This window comes from Orycteropus afer, unplaced genomic scaffold, assembly GCF_000298275.1.
Source record: "Orycteropus afer afer isolate SDZICR_OR568_19922 unplaced genomic scaffold, OryAfe1.0 scaffold00009, whole genome shotgun sequence".
Taxonomy (NCBI): Eukaryota; Metazoa; Chordata; class Mammalia; order Tubulidentata; family Orycteropodidae; genus Orycteropus; species Orycteropus afer.
The window spans coordinates 19,621,537-19,634,941 of NW_006921596.1; the positions used below are offsets into that span (position 1 = coordinate 19,621,537).

Here is a 13,405-nt window from a genome sequence, read left to right on the forward strand (position 1 = left end):
CAACCTTCCAGCTAGCAATCAAGTGCCTTAGGCACTATGCCACCAGAGCTCCCTTAGATAGTGCCAAATTACCCTTCATAGGGTAGACTCAATTTATACTGCCTCGGCAATGTACAAGAGCCTCTGTTTCCCCATAATTGCACAATTTTTCAATTGCTTCCTATCTGAGAAGCAAAAATTTGTATCTTAATGTAGTTTAAGCAGGCATCTATCTTATTTAGTACTATTATTATGCATGAGGTTGACTGTCTTTTCATATGATTAGGAGCCATTTGTATTTCTTTTATTTGTGTGTTGTTTACCCCTTTGGAGGACGGGTTTATTTGGGAAATTTTCCCTCATCTGTAATATAAATAGATACATATTTTTCCTTTTGTCTTTTGACTTCTATTATATTGCTTCATGCAGTGAAAGTTCTCAATCTTTTCTTGAAGGCTTCTGGATTCTGAATTAGAGTTAGCAAGGCCTTCCTCATTCCAAGGTTATAAAGGAACTTGTCTATGTTTTCTTCTAGTCCTTTTATGGTTTCATTTTTTACACTGAATCTTTGATCTATTTGGAGTTCATTCAATCATAAAGGGTGAGGTATGGATGCAATTTTATCTTTTTTTGGTTGCTGTTGAACTTTTTACTATAGTTTGGGTGAACGTTTATAGAGCAAAGTAGTTTTCCATCCAACAATTTATACATTTTTTGTTTCATGACACTGCTTGTAATTTCCTCAGTGTAACGACACTTTTCTCACTTCCTCCCTGCGTTCCCTGTTTTCATTCACCTTTCTTTCCTGCTTCTTCCTGGCCTCTGAGCTTTGTTTTTGGCCATATGCTGCCCTTTTGGTCTCATAAGGTTGATTGTACTAAGGGGTACATTCATCCCTAGTGCTAGCATTCACTTTAAAGGCCTGTCTATTGTTTCCTTGAATATCTTCATTTTTATTTTATTTTTTTCAAATAGTTCAAAATTTTTAAAGCAGTGTGGTCCACATCTCTCCTGAGTGAGTGTGTGACCACCGGTGGACAAGACCCTCTTCCCTCTTTTCTTTCTACAGATGAGTTTGACAATGCCCACTTCACACTCCTCGGTGTCCCCAACAAGCCCCTACAGTGCTTGGTGAGTGTCTTTTGTCCCTGGCCCTGGGTTTGCTCAGGGGAGAGGACAAAAGCCCCGGTCTGGCCCCAGTCCCCAGCACGGTTGGCTCCTGAGCTCCGCTACTGGGGCAGACCCTCCAGAACCTAAACTCAGCTGCCAGTTTGGGACCCTTGGCCCGCCCCTAGGCCTGCCTCGGACGTCCCCTAGGTCAGAGGGGCCAATTGTCATCTTTGAACTATGGGGTGGTCTGGGGTGGCCCCTCAGACTTCCGCATCTACCTTAGTGATCCCGTCGCCCTGGCAGGACATCACGGCGACTGGCCAGAAGCTCCGAGACAGGTATCACTCGGGGAAGCTGGCGCCCATCGCTCCGGGCATCAACCGGCTCGACTGGCCTTGCTTCACGCGCGCCATAGAGGACTGGTCCCGCTTCGTGTCCTCGGCCGGCGAGTTCAAGCTGCCCTGCTCAGACAAGAGGGGTCGGTCTGCTGGGCGCAGAGGAGGCACTAGGGCAGGGTTGCAGCGATTGCGGGACCGCAGGCAGGGGCGGGGAGCGTGGGCCGAGGGCTGCGGGCTCCGGGCAGGACCGAGTGAGGGCGCCCGCGAGCAGTCTGGACGAGTGCTGTGTGTGGTCCTGGGACTGGCGGCGCTGTGGAGGCGGGGCTCGTCCTGGGATGGGCGGGGTAGGGGCCTGGACCCCGCCTACGGGAGCGGGTGGGGCTCCAGAGGACCTGCTTTCTCCGCAGTTGAGAGCTTCAGCGGCTACGCGGTGAGGTACTTGAAGCCGGAAGTGACCCAGAGCTGGCGGGTAGGGAGGGCTGCGTCCCAGCGCCTGGGTGGGGAGCAGCTGACACTTGAAAGGAGGCGGAGAGCAGGGTCTCCCAGTCCCCAGGACCAAGGTCTCTAGTAGGGGGAGCTGTGGAGGCGTAGGCGGGTCCCTACCCCCCCACTTCCCCTGGCTAACGGACCTCCCCCGCATCCCTCTGGCCGCTTTAGTACTGCCTCAACCAGAACCCCAGCCTGGACCGCTACGGACAGAAGCCCCTGCCCTTCGACTCCCTGTGAGTGCCTCCACAAGCCCGGGGATCCCAGACCCGGGAGGAGGGCGGGGCCACTCTCCCCAGCGCGCACCTAGTGGCCCTTGAAAATGTGTGAAACCTGGGGAAACTGATCAGCTCCAACACACCGCCAAAAGATTGCAATTTCAAAACGAGTAACTTGAAATCCTACCAAATAGAACACTTTGTCACCCTTCAGGAATAATCAGGTGAACTCAGGGCTTTGAGCCAATCCGTTCCGGTTCGACCCCCTGCTGAGAATTTGCATTTCCACTGCACCTATACTGAATCGGAATGTGTATTTTAACAAGATTCCCGGGTAATTCTTACATATCCCCAGGTCATAATTATGAATACAAGAATCACCTGAGGATCTTATTAAAATGTAGATTAGGAGTCAGTATATCTGGGGTGGAAATGCAAATTTTCACCGGGGGGGGGGGGTCGAACCGGAGTGAACTTGATGAAGCCCTGGGTGAACTCTGTTAAGCTGGGCAAACGTGCGATGTAGTCCTGCTGAGCTGGGAGGGCACTCCTGAGATGGGAGTGAAGCGACTGGCTCACTCTCTTCTCTCTTTCCCAGGAACGCTTTCCGTCGCTTCGGCTCCCATTACAGGTATGGGAATGACTGCGCCCCGCCCACATCCCACATCCGCACACTTACCCCCCACCCCGGGGTCACCAGTCGCCTCCGGACTCAGATTGTCCAGACTCCACTCCAGGGCGGGGGCAGGGCCTCGCAGGCCCAGCAGGGAGGTGCGGGAGTAGGGGGCACGACTGGTGTCCTCCTGCTTGCTGTCAGGGGGGACCGAGCTCCTCCCTCTGGAGAGATCCGTGCAGGCACAAGGGCAGCCCACTGAGGGGAGTTGTGTTGTTGTTATGGGCCTCGAGTCAGCCCCGACTCATAGCAACCCCTCCTTGGGTTTCCGAGGCAGTATCACTACAGAAGTAGGATTGCCCAACCTGTAAGGAAGAGCAATACATGGCCCCCCCCCCCCGGTTTGGTCCAGAAGAGGTGCAAAGGAGGGGGAGTGACCTGGGGGAAAAGCAGAGCCCAGAAGAACAAAGTGACATAAAAGCTAAGACAGAAAGCACCAAGAATCTGGCCCTCAGGATGTGGACAGGTAGTAAGGGAGAAGGCTTGTGTTCTGGCAGGGCCATCTCATAGGTATAGGCTTGGAGATGGCAATGAGCATGGGGGTGGGGGTACAAGAAACTCATCTTCCTAATTTGGCCATCTCCCACCTTTTCAGCCCAAAAGCACCAGGCATAACCAAGCACAACTTTGCTTTGTGCTGTTTCAGTGCCTGGATTATCCTTCCTTCTCTGCCTGGAAAACTCCTACTCACACTTCAAAGCCCAGCTCACATATCCCATGCTCCTTGAAGTCCTCCCTGACCTACCTCTTTCCCTAACACCCAGTTCACACTCCCTTCTCATTGGTCATCACATTGCATCCCTGTCTTATGGCACTGAGATGGCTGCATTGTAATGATGGATGGGAAGTTTGTCTTTCTCCTTCTGTATACATACTTAGGGGAACACTGTTTTTTTAGGGGGGGTTTGTTTATGGTATAATGCAAGACAGTAGGTTCACTCAGTGGCTGAAATATGAGGGAAGCAGTTCATAGTTGAGGATCAGTGGGAGATAAGAATGAGGCAAACTGGAACTGGGGTGAGGGGTAACCTGAACAACCAAGCCAAAAAAAAAAACAAACTCCTGCCATGGAGTCGGTTCAACTCATAGCGACCCCTCCTTGGGTTTCCAAGGCGGTATCTCTATGGAAGTAGATTGCCCAATCCAGAAGGCTGGTGGTTCAAACCCACCAGCCTCTGGTTAGCAGTCAGATGCCTTAGGCACTATACCACCAGAGCACCCCAAATCAAATGGAAGTAAATAGGCAGCCACAGCTCTCTTGAGCTGCAGAGAGGCTGGATGGAAGCTGTGTTTTCAGAGCCTCAAGGGCAGGAAGGTGCATTTTAAGGGAATGATGGCCTGATTTTCCCCCAGGATATCCTGGAGGCCCCCACTTTACCTCTATTTCTCTCCACAGTCGAGTCAACTACCTGACCCCTTGGCATTAATCTATGAAAAGGAGACTGATCCTCAGGCTGCCAGATGTGCCACCTCAGGCCCCCATTGGACCAGGGGATGTGTGGTAGCACCATCTATCCCCCACCTCAGCCTGGCTAGAAATAAACGTAATGCTCCTACAGAGAGGGGCACCATCCCGTGTGTTTGTGTGTGTGTACCATAGGTCTCCAAGGCTGTAAATCTTTACAGAACCAGACTGTCTCATCTTTCACCTGAGGAGTGTGGCTGGTGGGTTCGAACCACTGACCTTTTTGATTAACAGCTGAATACTTTAACCATTACGCCACCAGAGCTCCTTCCAGGCCTCAGACCAAAACAAATCAAACCCACTACCATTGAGTCAAGGAGCTCTGGTAGCATAGTGGCTAAAGCACTTGACTGCTAACCAGAAGGCTGGTGGTTCAAACCCACCAGCCACTCCTCGGAAGGAAGGTTGGGCAATCCTACTTCCGTAGTGATACTGCCTCGGAAACCCAAGGAGGGGTCGCTATGAGTCAGGGCCGACTCGACGGCACGTAACAACAACAACAACCATTGAGTCAATTCCAACTCATACCAACCTCCATTGCGTTTCCAAGGTGGTGAGTCTTTACAGAAGTAGATTGCCACATCTTCCTCACACAGAGTGGCTGGTGGGTTGGAACCACCAACCTTCTGGTTAGCAGTCAAATGCCCTGGGCACTGTGCCACCAGAGCTCCTTTCCTGGGCTCATAAGCTCCTTGGAAAGTGAGCTGAACCAATGCCACTCCATTTCACAGATGGGAAAACTAAGTCCCAGATGGGGGAATTATGTAGCCTCAGGCAAAAGTATTGATGGCAAGGCAGGAACCAGAACCCAGCAGTCTTAACACTTGGCACAGTGCCTACGTATAGGATGTGCTCATTGTCTGTAGAATAAATTAGTTTCCAGAATGGTGGTCTTTGCTCTCTCGGGTAGTGAACGAGAGGAGCGGGGCTGTGGTGGGGCAGGCTGTCTTACAGACCTGAGGCTGCTTTTATTCTTTGAAGAGTGGAGGTGAGGACCATTGACTTCATATGGAGATGAGGGTCATGGTGTCCATCTCTCTGTCCTCAACAATGAGGCTCTGCTGACAAGGGGCCAGGAGACAGAAGGAGCAGGTAAGAAGCAGTAAGCAGATCACAGGGCCTCTTCTTCCTCCCAGCACTTCCTGAAGGAAGAACCCCTTGCCTCCAAGCCCGGCAGGCAGCCCCGGCTGACTGAAACCTTGGAAAATCATTGCCAGAGCCTCCAGGGCTGTCAGAGCCGCATTCTGCAGCCTCATCTGCCCCCTCCAACATGACAGCCCAGAGAGGGGATGGATTTGCCCAAGGATGCACAGCAGAGATGCTAGTCCTGGCCAGTAGAAGACTGGGGCAGCAGGAGAGCTCCAGAGGGCATGCTAAAGCACTGGAGAGAGAGTTCAGGGACTGGGGCTCTGTTCCTAGCCCTGCTGTAGCTGCTGGGGGGACACGGGATGCCACCACTGCCTTCAAGGTGCTTCCGGTTCAGTGGGAGAGCAGGCAGGCCCAGCGATTCAAACCTAAAAGCAGAAGGTGATACGTGGCCACACCTGGACCACGATCCTCAAGCCCGAAATGCCATGAATGGTAACACATGCAGTTTAATTAGATTCTTGCCCATCAATTGGGCATTTAATCATAACTTCATAAACATAAAAATATGAGCCTAAGAATAAAGGAACTAAGATGAGCATAAATAGGCCTGATTTAGTGCACACGTCCTATTGTTTAAATGTGTATTAAACATTATGCAGGCCATTCCATGAGGTGGGTAATTTTAGACCCGTTTTACAGATGTTGAAACAGATTTAAGTAACTGGCCCAAGATCACACAGCTGGTGGTTGGCAGAGCTAGAAATTGAAGCCAGCCTGCCTGACCGCGGGCCTGCACTCGTTCATGTCCACTGTCCTTTGCTGCCACCTGCTGTGAAAGTGATGCAAGCCAAGAGTGGGGAGAAATCCAGAGCCAACTTCTTGGGGGTAGGGACATGTGGCCAGGGAGGGGCATGGGTCTCAAGGGAGACTGGGATGTCCCACCAGAAAGCTGCCTCGGAGTTGTTGGCAGCTGTAGAATCTGCTGGTGGAGAATCCCGCCCAGAGGCTAGAGGCCCAGAGTTGGAAGGAAGCCTTCTACCCACAGCCAATCCCATGGCCTTGCCACCTGGGCCTCCCCTCAGCCTTCAGGGACTGTGCCCGTCACAGATAGAAATCTTCCCTTCAGCCACGACCTTGAGGACAGTCCAGCCTCCACGTGGTCCCCATGCATTCCTGGCCTAACTTCAATCCACTATCCTGGCCCTGGGCCCCGACCCTTCACCCGGACACAAACACTACCACCAGCCTTCTTGCTGTCCCACAGACACCCAGGCTCTTGTCTGCCTCTGAACCTTTGTTCCAAGGCTTTCTTCTACCTAGAATGTTTTCACATCTCTTCCTCTCCAAACTCTCTGTTTCTTCTAGGCAGGCCTCCCTCAAGTCCTCCCTTCTCCCCTTCTCCTCACCTAAGACCAGGAGGACAAAGACTACTGCTGTTTCAAGGAACTGGCTCATGGCTCCTTGGCCCACATGACCTCTCAGGAAATATTGGACTTATCAACCCCTCCTCTCTCCCCCTAGTTGGACCTGGAGCCTCTCAGAGACACTGATCTGACTTAAAGCAACAACGTTGTGGATTGCAACTCATAGCAACCCCACGTTACAGAGTGGAACTGCCCCCTACAGTGTTTCAGCCTATAATCTTTATGGGACCGGATCACCAGGTCATCCACCCATGGAGCCACGGGGTGGGTTTGAACTGCTGGCCTTTTGGTTGGCAGCTGAATGCCGTGTGCCACCAGGTCTCCTTTATAAAGTGACATTGTGTTTATTACAAAAGAACATGCAAAACACATCCTGACCCTGTTGCTAGGCCCCAGTCATCCTTGAACCCCTAATCCCCAGCACCCACCCAGCACCTGGGGCTGGCAAGAGGGAGGTTCTGGGGTGAGGTGTGGGCATGAGCTGAGGGAGGGGTGGCATGAGGAGGGTCAGGGACACTATCACACATAGTGTTTTGTACCAAATATCAGTTTTGATATATTTGGTTCCACCTCTTCGATACATGAAAACCTCAAAACTGCTTCACGTTTCTGCTTTGTGCCCAGCAGGTGCTCAGCGAAGGCAGAGGAGTAGACCCAGGGTGGGAATGGACGCACACGTACCTCCCCCAGCTTGACCTCCTTTGCCTGAGGAGGAAAGAGCATTCCAAGCACAAATCTTTGTAGATTTGCCAAAATCAGTAGCAGCCAAGGCTTTTCCTAGACGTATAACCTTCAAGGAACAAAGAAACCACCCACTTGACTGGATGCAGAGCTTGTCACAGGAGCATGGGCCAGGGGAGGGCTGGGAGGTCCTGGGCAGATTTCCATCTGAGTAGCCCAGGGTTCCATGCATAGCCTTCTCCACAGGAGGGAAGGAGGTGTGGGAGCCTGGGGGTCAGGATGGAGGCTGTCCACAGTGGCCCCTGCCCAGGGCTGCCTCAGACAGGAAGACAAGCACAATGGCTTCTGTCCCTCAGATTGACTGCCCCTCTGCCCGCTGGTGAAGCGATTTCCTGCTCCCCTGGGCAGATCCGATGCCAGGCGTAGTCCCGGCCATTGTTCCCAGCTTCCGGGCCAGCAAAGGCTGGGTTAGAGTCAAAGCCTCCGGCTATGTGGCTGAAGCTGGAGGCCTGCACTGTTCGGAGCCCAGGGCTGTCCTGACCCTCACTGCTTATCCCCCACCTGTGTGCAGGTACCCAGCCCCTACAAGTCCAGGCCACTTTCATCATTGCCTGTTCAGCTTCAGGCAGACTCTGGACCTCTTGAGCGTCTGTGCACCGGAACACTCAGACCCACCCTGCTCACCTCACAGGGACAGCGTGAGGATCAGGCCAGCTGGTGCACGGGAAGGTCTCATGACAGGGATTGACATTCAGATGGAAGGGCTGGGCTGGCTCCCTCCCAATCTGACCACCCAGTAATCTACTGAGTGGCCAAGATATGCCAAATACCTCACACAGGGGAAGTGAGGGGCTGTTTATTACTGGCTCCATTTCATAGTGCTCTGGTAATGAAGTGGTTAAAGCAGTGGCCAACCAAAAGGTGGGCGGTTTGAACCCACCAGCCACTCAATGGCAGAAAGATGAGTCAATCTGCTTCCGTAAAGATTTACAACCTTAGAAACCCTATGGGGGCAGTTCTACTCTATTCTATAGGGTCATTATGAGTCAGAATTGACTTGAAGGCAGTGGGTTTGGTCCTTTTTGGTTTCTTATAGATGAGGAAATTGAGGCTCAGAGAGGTTCAATAACTTGCCCCAGGTCCTGGAGCCTCTGACTTACGCAGGCAGGAGTCTAAGTCAGGTCTGGCTGTAGTATTCTCTGTGTGTGTGTGTGAAGATATAAACAGACACCATTTCAGCAATTTTCACATTACAGCTCAGTGACACTGATTACATTCTTCAAGTTGTGTAAACATTCTCACCACTGATTTAAACTCACCGCCCTCTAAGCTTCTCATCTAACCTTTTGAGTTGCTGTTGTCAATTTGATCTCACGTAGATAATTCTTTGAAAGAGCGCAATGCTCAAGACAGACATACTTTACAATTAAGGTAAGCTATTTTCTGTTTAAAGAAGACTTCAGGGGATAGTTTTGGTTTAAAGTTTAAAGATTATTTCAGGGCCATGGTTTTGGGGTTTTATCCAGCCTCCATGGTACCAGAAAGTGTGGACCTCATAGTTGTTGTTGTTGTTGTTATGTGCCGTCGAGTCGGCCCCGACTCATAGCGACCCCTCCTTGGGTTTCCGAGGCAGTATCACTACGGAAGTAGGATTGCCCAACCTTCCTTCCGAGGAGTGGCTGGTGGGTTTGAACCGCCAGCCGTCTGGTTAGCAGGCAAGTGTCTTAGCCACTATGCTACCAGATTTGAAATTCTGTCCCATATTCTTCCCCCTTTTGATCAGCATTCTTCTATAGAATCCTTGATCAAAATGATCAGTAATGATTGTTGGGTACCATCTGATTCTGCTCTCATGGCAAAGGAGGCAGTTGTTCATGGAGGTAACCAGATGTGCAATTTGTTTCCTCCTCCTATTCCGGACTCTTCCCTGGTTGCTCCATGTGAATAGACAGCAGTACTTTGAATGGTTGTTGGCTGGCTTTTAAGACCCTCAGGTGCTACACTATGAACTAAGAAGTGGAACAGAAAAGCACTATTAGGCCAACTGATTGGGATGTCCCTCAAAACTATGACGCTAAACCTCCTGACTGTGGTGTTCTTAACCGTGCAATGTTAAGAACTGCACCGTTGCCACTGTGTCTGCGAGCACAGGCTCGACTCCCAGAGAGCAGGGTCATCTGCAATCTCCCTGCAGGATCTAGCAGAGCCAATCACACAGCAGGAACTCACAAAAGGCTTTTTTTTTCTTTTTGCTGTTCCAATAAAACTATTTATGGACACTGAAATTTGAATTTTATATAACTTTCAAGTGTCAGGATTTTTTGTTGTTGTTATGTGCTGTCGAGTTGGGCCTGACTCATAGCAACCCCTCCTTGGGTTTCCGAGGCAGTATAACTACGGAAGTAGATTGCCCAACCTTCCTTTGGAGGAGTGGCTGGTGGGTTTGAACTGCCAGCCTTCTGGTTAGCAGTCAAAGTGCCTTAGGCATTATGTTACCAGAGCTCCCAAGTGTCGGGAACATTATTATTATTTTGACATCCCCTCCCCTAACCATTTTTTAAAATGTCAAAACAATTCTCAGCTCCTGGCCAATCTAAAAACAGGCAGCAAACTGGTTTTGTCCCCAGACCATAGTTTGTGGCTACCTGCTATAGTAGAGTTAATACGGTTGAGTGCCATAGTGCCTAAGGCACTTGACTCCTAACCAGAAGGCTGGCAGTTCAAACCCACCAGCCACTCCTCCAAAGGAAGGTTGGGCAATCTACTTCCATAGGGAGACTGCCTCGGAAACCCAAGGAGGGGTCATTGTGAGTGGGATCTGACTCAACAGCATTGAGTTGTTGTTGTTGCTTTTTTCCTCATAATAAATGGCTCAAGAATACTAAAAAATGCCAGTCACATATATCTAAATACTAGATTGAGTGAAGATCCTAAGATTCCTCTTAGAAAAGTTATAAAATATTATTACTTCTTAGGGACAGGAACCAAAATTGATACAAGCTATGAAATGCAGCAACTATATATGGCCACTAAAAAATAATAATCTTTACAATCCCTATTTTTTAAGAAGTTGAAGATTAAACCAAGAAACCCATTAGAGACTTGCTATATTGTGCCACCTTTAAAAAGCAGCCATAATAAGTTACATCAAAAGTATTTACTTCATCAGTCTTTCAGATTAAGTGCATTTTTTAAAGGAGCGATAGAAATCAGTTCTTAGTACCTTGTTGAGAAGAGCAAGAAGAAGCCAATGCTATTGAAACGTCAAAGACTCAGATTGATTTTTCAGTTAAAATCTAAAAATCAGTCAGTTAATGAGGGACTCCATAGGAAAGGCCTTTGGCCACCTGCAGTGCAATGAATTAATGTGGCTTTTCCAGTCATAGTCTTTGTAACTCCCACAGATGATTCTGCAAATAAGGTGCTTGTGGCCCTCCAAGAACATTGGACAGCCTGTTAATAATGAAATAAGATGTATGGAACCCTTGTGAAGTTGGGACTATGTAAATAAGGTGTATGGAACCCTAACAAGGGGATTTGTCCATTTTGCCATCCCACTGACCTTAAAATGAACACTCCTAGAGGCAGGAAGAGAGGATCTCACTACCATCAAGAAAGAAGAGCTGGGAGTGGATGGCACCCTTTGTACCCAGGGTCCCTGCAGTGGGAACTTCCTAGACCTGGAAGATGGACTTTTACACCAGAGACAGCAAGAAACGGCGAGAAGCAGCAGCAGAGAAATGATGGCAGGAGGACCAAGATGGCACGGCGGGCTTCTTGGCTCACGGCGCAAAGTGACTACACCAGTGGTAGGTATACCAACCCACAGGGCCAGAAACCGAGAGCCTTCAGGCAGCTTCCAGCATAAGCAGCGTGCTTCCGGGCACTTACCAGTGGAACTGAAGAGCTTTGTTACCCTTGCTCAAGCAGGCCCAAGGGCTAAGGACGAGAGAGGAGGCCTGTCCTGAGGAGGCCGAGTGGAGTCTGTCCTCAGAGGGCCGAGAGAAACGTTTCCTCGGGGAGCTGAGAGAGCTGTCCTGCACTGAAGAAGGGAGACTTTGCTATCTAACCCCATAATCGTGAGCATGGTCTGAGTTCTATGTAGCCACTGCAATGAGTTACTGAACCCAGCAGCACGGTGGAAACTGCCATGGAAGGGACGGCTGGTGCCTGTATTGGTGAAAAGCTATCACCTCCACCTCATAGGAATCAGCCTTGGGCTGATACTGATCTTGATTCTCTCTCTTCCCCCTTTTGAAGTTAGATGAGAAGGTCTGAGGATGCCACCACACCATGTTTCCACCACCCCACCCCACCTGCCCTGGCACTGGCCTCTGGGACCCAAGAGAATGGCTCTTGGCATGGCACCTCTTTTCCTTAACTGGAATGTCTTTATTCAGCCTTTCCCTTCTTCCTCTGCCCAGCTCTGGCCCTCATCCAGCCGTCACTTTCACCCCAGGTACCACCCTCTTCCCTGTCCTATTAGTGGTTGGGACAGAGGACTGATGACCTGGAGACTAAAGAAGATAGTGTTGGGGTGTACCCCCAGCCCAGGTCTGAGTTCCCATTACAGTGCTCTACTCTGAGACAGGGAGACCCTTGTCAGACATGGGACACAGGAAGCTGAGATTGTCCCATAGGTTGACGTTCCTGGGCAGGTAAATGGCAAAGGTGCCTGGGTGTGTGTGGCAGGTGCAGTGCGTAGCTACTTAAGCCAGTTTGTCCTGTTTCTGCCACTTGCAACCAAGAGAGACCACACTAAGGCACTGGAGGGAAGCAGGCTGGAGGTCAGGAGAGACAGGGAGGAGGAAGGGGTCACATGGACTGATCCCATCTCCTTCCTAGAAACAGCATCATGTCTGGAAAGGCTCTAAGAGATCAGTGGTCAAGACTCATAGTTCAGACAAGAAACTGAGGCCCTGAGTGAGGGCAGAGACCTGCCCCAGGTCACTTATTACCAAAGGGCCAGAACTTGAACTTAGCATACAGCCTCTCAAGGCAGGGCTGTATCCACCACCCTGGCTGTGGCCTAGGCTGGATCCCAGAGTCCAAGGACCAGGTGGCCACTGCAGAAGCCCCAGTGCTTTGTGATGGAGGTATGATGGGACAAAGGAAGAAAAGCCATTGCAGGCTCGTGAGCTCAGCCCTGCCCAGCACGTGCAGACCCTCGTCCACAGAGGGCATGCCAGTGCTTGTCAGCATCTCTGTGAGGTGAGCGGAGTCTGCCGGAGGCCACCGAGCCAGAAAGCGAGCTAGGATTTGAACCTGGAACCTCCTCTTGCTGAGCGGTAGACCACAGGCCACCACCCTGTGGGAGGATACCACATGGTTTAAGAGCAGGGTCCTGCTATGGCCACCCACAGAGGGAATAAGAGTGTGGGAATGTCACAACTGGGGCCCCCAGCCTTCCATCTAAGCCCTGTGTCCCCAGTTTCAGAGCGTTCAGGCGTGGGCAGCTCCTCGGCCTCTTGACTTTCTAATCTCCCTCCCCTCCCACCCTCTCCCCAGGGAAGGATGCCCTTCTGATCACCCTCTGGCTCTTGGATGCTCAGATAGCGGCATCGAGGTGGTCTCTCCCTCTCTTTCCCTACCTCCAACCTCCCCTTTGAGAAATGGAAGGGGCTCAAATTGCTATTGGGCCCCTTGGGTTGGGGATGAGGGTACAAAGAAAAGGTGTGTAGGAGGGGCTGAGGTGAGGGTGGCCAGGCTGGGCATCCGGATGGAGCAGTGTGTGACAGGCGAGTGGAAGCCAGGCAAGAACAGGCAATTGGTTTCCCATTGGTACTGAGCGAGCTTCTAACCCTCATCAGCCACTGGTCTGTCACAGCCCGACTCCCTTTTCAGGGGCTGCAGCAAGAGGCTGTGAGCCTATTCCTGTAAGGCAGCTTCCCCAGCAGGGCCTCCACACCCAAGCCTATTTAATCCTCACGACAACCAGGTAA

At 50.9% G+C, this 13,405-nt stretch overlaps 1 protein-coding gene across 1 annotated transcript in view; it reads left to right on the forward strand.

The window, feature by feature from the left end:
• Positions 1-4,231, forward strand: part of LOC103203116 (testis, prostate and placenta expressed) — a 5,070-nt gene extending 839 nt beyond the window's left edge. Inside the window, exons 2-7 of the mRNA XM_007948085.2 lie at positions 1,000-1,110; positions 1,393-1,567; positions 1,835-1,896; positions 2,085-2,149; positions 2,730-2,762; positions 4,201-4,231. Of these exons, the coding sequence (XP_007946276.1) occupies positions 1,000-1,110; positions 1,393-1,567; positions 1,835-1,896; positions 2,085-2,149; positions 2,730-2,762; positions 4,201-4,231 (477 nt within the window). The remainder of the gene's footprint in view (positions 1-999; positions 1,111-1,392; positions 1,568-1,834; positions 1,897-2,084; positions 2,150-2,729; positions 2,763-4,200) is intronic.
• Positions 4,232-13,405: the final 9,174 nt, after the last annotated feature.